This window comes from Cyclopterus lumpus, chromosome 13, assembly GCF_009769545.1.
Source record: "Cyclopterus lumpus isolate fCycLum1 chromosome 13, fCycLum1.pri, whole genome shotgun sequence".
NCBI classification, from domain to species: Eukaryota; Metazoa; Chordata; class Actinopteri; order Perciformes; family Cyclopteridae; genus Cyclopterus; species Cyclopterus lumpus.
Genome location: NC_046978.1, coordinates 12,244,807 through 12,248,726, shown reverse-complemented (window position 1 = coordinate 12,248,726; position 3,920 = coordinate 12,244,807). Strand labels below are relative to the sequence as shown.

At 45.3% G+C, this 3,920-nt stretch overlaps 1 protein-coding gene across 1 annotated transcript; it reads left to right on the top strand.

Moving 5' to 3' along the window:
- The first annotated feature begins 227 nt into the window (after window positions 1–227).
- Window positions 228–3,920, top strand: tmem91 (transmembrane protein 91). The gene is made up of 4 exons (XM_034549238.1): window positions 228–315; window positions 400–746; window positions 2,618–2,764; window positions 3,765–3,920. Exons 1-4 carry the CDS (start codon window positions 228–230, stop codon window positions 3,918–3,920), a joined length of 738 nt encoding a protein of 245 aa, XP_034405129.1.

The window sequence follows — 3,920 nt, the reverse complement described above, 5'->3', positions numbered from 1 at the left end:
GAACCTGGCATGTGTTGTCAGCCTCTGGACAGAGGCCTAAAATAAGAGAAAAATTAAAGAATAGGATTACGGATGGATTATCACTGAAACACTAAAGCCACCAAAGCAGCTGCCTTTGCGTAAACCCATTGGACTCTCTTCAGGGAGTCGCTCTGCAGGCCGATTTGTAGATTACGTTTGGTTGTGGATGTGGTGGCCTCTTGTGTGGTTGGTATTAAAAGAGAGGGATGGAGAATATAGATGAGCTGGAGCACCCTCTTCTGGGAGAAAGCCCCAATAACAGCCGGGCATCGGGCATGGGGATGGGGATGGGGATGGGGATGGGCATGGGCATGGGCATGGGCATGGGGATGGGGATGGGGATGGGGCCGGGGCCCGGGCCCGGGCCTCGGCATGGACCCGGACAGGCCCCTGGCGGGATGTTCAAGGGCATCCTGGTAAAGTGTGAGGAGGACAGGGCCTACCCTCCCTTACCATGGAGGAGCTATTGTGGACATCATCCTGAACTTCAGCAGCAGCAGCCACTGGACCCTTGCTCACTACCTCGCACGCTGGAGTCCTTTTACCCGCCGGCTCCCATCTGGGGCCACGCGGACTCCATGATCAGCAAAGACTACCTGGAGACCACCTTTGTGGACATTCGGCCCGGCTCCACGCTGGAGAGGAAGCTGCTGGACGAGGCGGAGGACTTCCACAGTATGTCCTACAGCATGGACGACGAGGACGACCTGCTCCCGGACTCTGACGTAAGACATCCCACTCACATGATGTTGAGTGTTTTTTTTACCAAAAACACAGTTTGTGTACTTGAACTGCAAATTGTCAAATCGAGCATTCATTGAAAGACTAGGGCCAAAACTAGGGTTCAATTTCTCATCTATTAAGTGTAAAAAAAATAGTGAAAACGTCCCAGTAGGTCTGGAGGACATCTTCAAATGTCTTGTTTTGTCCAACCAACAGTCCAAACCCAACGGTAATGAGTAAAACAGAGAAGACACCGGAGAAGCCGAGTCAGGGAGCCATTGCTGGATACATGACTGAACAGATCATTGGAAATATCAAAATACTAAAAGATTACTTTTCTGTCGATTTAATTAATTGACTAATTGTTTCACCCCAACACACAAATGATCATCGTATCCGTCCATTTAATTTCTACCACGTCCTCTTTATGGCTTGGAGGAGTTGTGCATAAAAAGCAGGAGCTTCTCTCCTACTCTCAGTACAGACTTTGGGAGCCAAAGAGGAACTTAAAATAGATTTATGAGCAGTGCATTTCAGGGGTATGCTCACTGTCAAAAAGCCAGATTACATAAAGCTCCTCTCCTGCTGCGGTGCAGGTAATGACACTACAGTAGCGATGGAGGATGCCAGTTCTATTTCATAGATCACTGAGTTGAGCCCACCCTGGAGTGAGATGTAAATTAGCTTTAAGACTCTTACGGTGGTCATCTAACGTTTTTGGAGTCAACATGAGAAATGCAAATGTCCCGAGTAAGTAGCCTCTGGCTGTTTGAATAATTATGAACATTCTCTCAGCAAGGTTATATCAAAAAGGTCTAATTACCCACTGCGACCTAAAAGGCTAAAGGCCGTTTTTACAATTAGGACCATGATTAAAAACATAAGCAAGCCTACAAACGCACAGTAGTGACACACACACACACACACACACACACACACACACACACACACACATACTGTTAAAATCGAGAGGTTGCTTCAAAGTTTAGGAGAGGGGTTTGTTCTACAAGGACAAAAGAACAGCAAAATGACTTTTTCTTTTCTCCAGCTCATTCTGAAGGCTGGCAGTAGTGCAGTGATGCAAAAGTTGCAGGAGCATCTTTTGAAAATGCACAGTAATTTCAATAAAACAAGCGGAGCAATATGACAGGGTCGGAGTGAGAGAGGAGGTCAGATTGAATATATGCAGCTCTTTCAAAAAGATGCATGAGTCACGAATTGCCTGCGGTCAGCAGAGCTAGCACATCCAGGCTAACCCCATTCAGTCACATAATCTCACAGGCACCAGCGAAAGTTGTACAGTTGTTGTGGACAACGGGAGCACAACAAAACAAGCATATTTAGAATGTGTGTTTAATTCAACTTTTAGAATTAATATTACGAAACATTGTCACATACTCAGTCGAACAAATGATGAGGCTTTGAGTACAAAGGGTCATCTATAATGTAAATGTTAAGTGGATAAAAGTGGATAAACACACTGCATTACTAACTATACACAGTTAAAAGCGAGAGCAATGGGCTCCCACAAAGTTGAAAGAAGTTTGATTTGTGGTGCTCATGGCATCTTAAAAATGAAATTCAACACAAATTCAGCATATATGTGTCCTTCAAGAAACAATGTCCCAGTTACGCTGGAGAACCCACAAGTCTCCTTTGAGTGAAAGGAGTAGTCCCCATGAAAAAGGTTTGCACTTAAATCTAATTTCCAATTGCTGGTAAAATATTAATTAAACTAATCTCCATTGTGTGGAGGCGGAAATGTCAAAGACAAATATCTCAAAACCTCTGCAATAAAAAAGCACATCTGCGAGGTGATTCCTTCTGTAATTTAACCTAAACTCAACTTAAGTGCGCCTCGTTTGAATCCCAGGACTCATCCATTGATGACTTCAGCGATACCGACAGTGAGAGCAACTTCCCTCTGATGATCCCTCAGGACTACCTAGGTCTGGCCTTCTTCTCCATGCTCTGCTGCTTCTGGCCCCTGGGCATCGCCGCTTTCTACCTTTCACAGAAGGTACACACACACACACACACACACACACATCTGTGTCACGCCTCGGGTTATGGTTATGCCACAAAAGGCCCAATCCAAAGGAGGAATGCATGAGGATGTGCAATTCAAAAAACATTTTTTTTACATTTAGATCATTTCAGAAACACAATTCACAATGAATTGACGAGTCGAGTCATTAAAAAAAAAAAAATTTCATTATATGGCATCCAATATCAATATCAATACATCATTGTGTCAATACATATTGTTGATGCATTTTCTTTCCTTTCCGTTTATTGCTGCTACGACTGTTAAAGTACATATAGATATATATACAACTAACGTACATAAACGCCATCTTGTGTATTTTCTCTCCTCTTGCTGTTCAAAATCAGTCTCACTCAGTGTTAATTTGATAGCTGAGATTATCGCTCTCTTGAAGACATGGCTGGTGGAAATATGGGGCAGACCAAAGGGAGAAGGGGACAACAACACTGTACCAACTATCTCATCACTCACTATTATCAGTGACAGGTGGAAAAGCCCATAACATCTCTATCTCTAGTCACCAGAGGCCCCTTAGTATATATAGGCATCCTTCCAGCAGTGTGTGTGTGTGTGTGTGGGGGGAGAGGGGGGGGGGGGGGGGGGGGGATAACTGGCAGCAAGCTGCAAAGGCCTTTTGATCAGATCAATGGCCTTCGTTAAGGTTTAATTAGAGTCATAACTAGAAGCTCCAAGGTGATAGGTTTCCAATATTGTTGTGTGCCACCTAAAACAGAGGTCAGAGTCAATGACGAGGAACTGGACGGGGAGAGGACCAAGGGAGGAAGGAGAAAGTGATGAATGAGGGACAACCGCTGGGTGCGATTCAGAGACGGAACATAATATGGGCTTAGCGTGTGACTGGGATGAGTGGAAGAGGAAGGTGGCGCAGGCAGGACGTTGACAAATCTCTCCTCTTTCCCATCCCTCCTGTCCTCTAATCCTTATCCTTATATCGCTCTGCTGTCTCCTCCAGACCAACAAGGCGTCGGCTCAGGGGGATTTTCAGGGTGCCAACGCAGCATCTCGCCAGGCTCTGTGGCTCTCGGTGCTCTCCATTGTGTTTGGAATCATCACGTACATCTGTGCCATCGCCGCATTGATATCCTACCTGTCTGGAAAACCACCATAA

Bases quoted from the DNA above. Each gene is read 5' to 3' on its own strand.
- tmem91 (XM_034549238.1), top strand. From the start codon at position 228: ATGGAGAATATAGATGAGCTGGAGCACCCTCTTCTGGGAGAAAGCCCC. The intron at 316-399 runs TGGGGATGGGCA...CTCGGCATGGAC, and splicing joins CATGGGGATGGGGATGGGGA to CCGGACAGGCCCCTGGCGGG. The intron at 2,765-3,764 runs GTACACACACAC...TGTCTCCTCCAG, and splicing joins CTTTCTACCTTTCACAGAAG to ACCAACAAGGCGTCGGCTCA.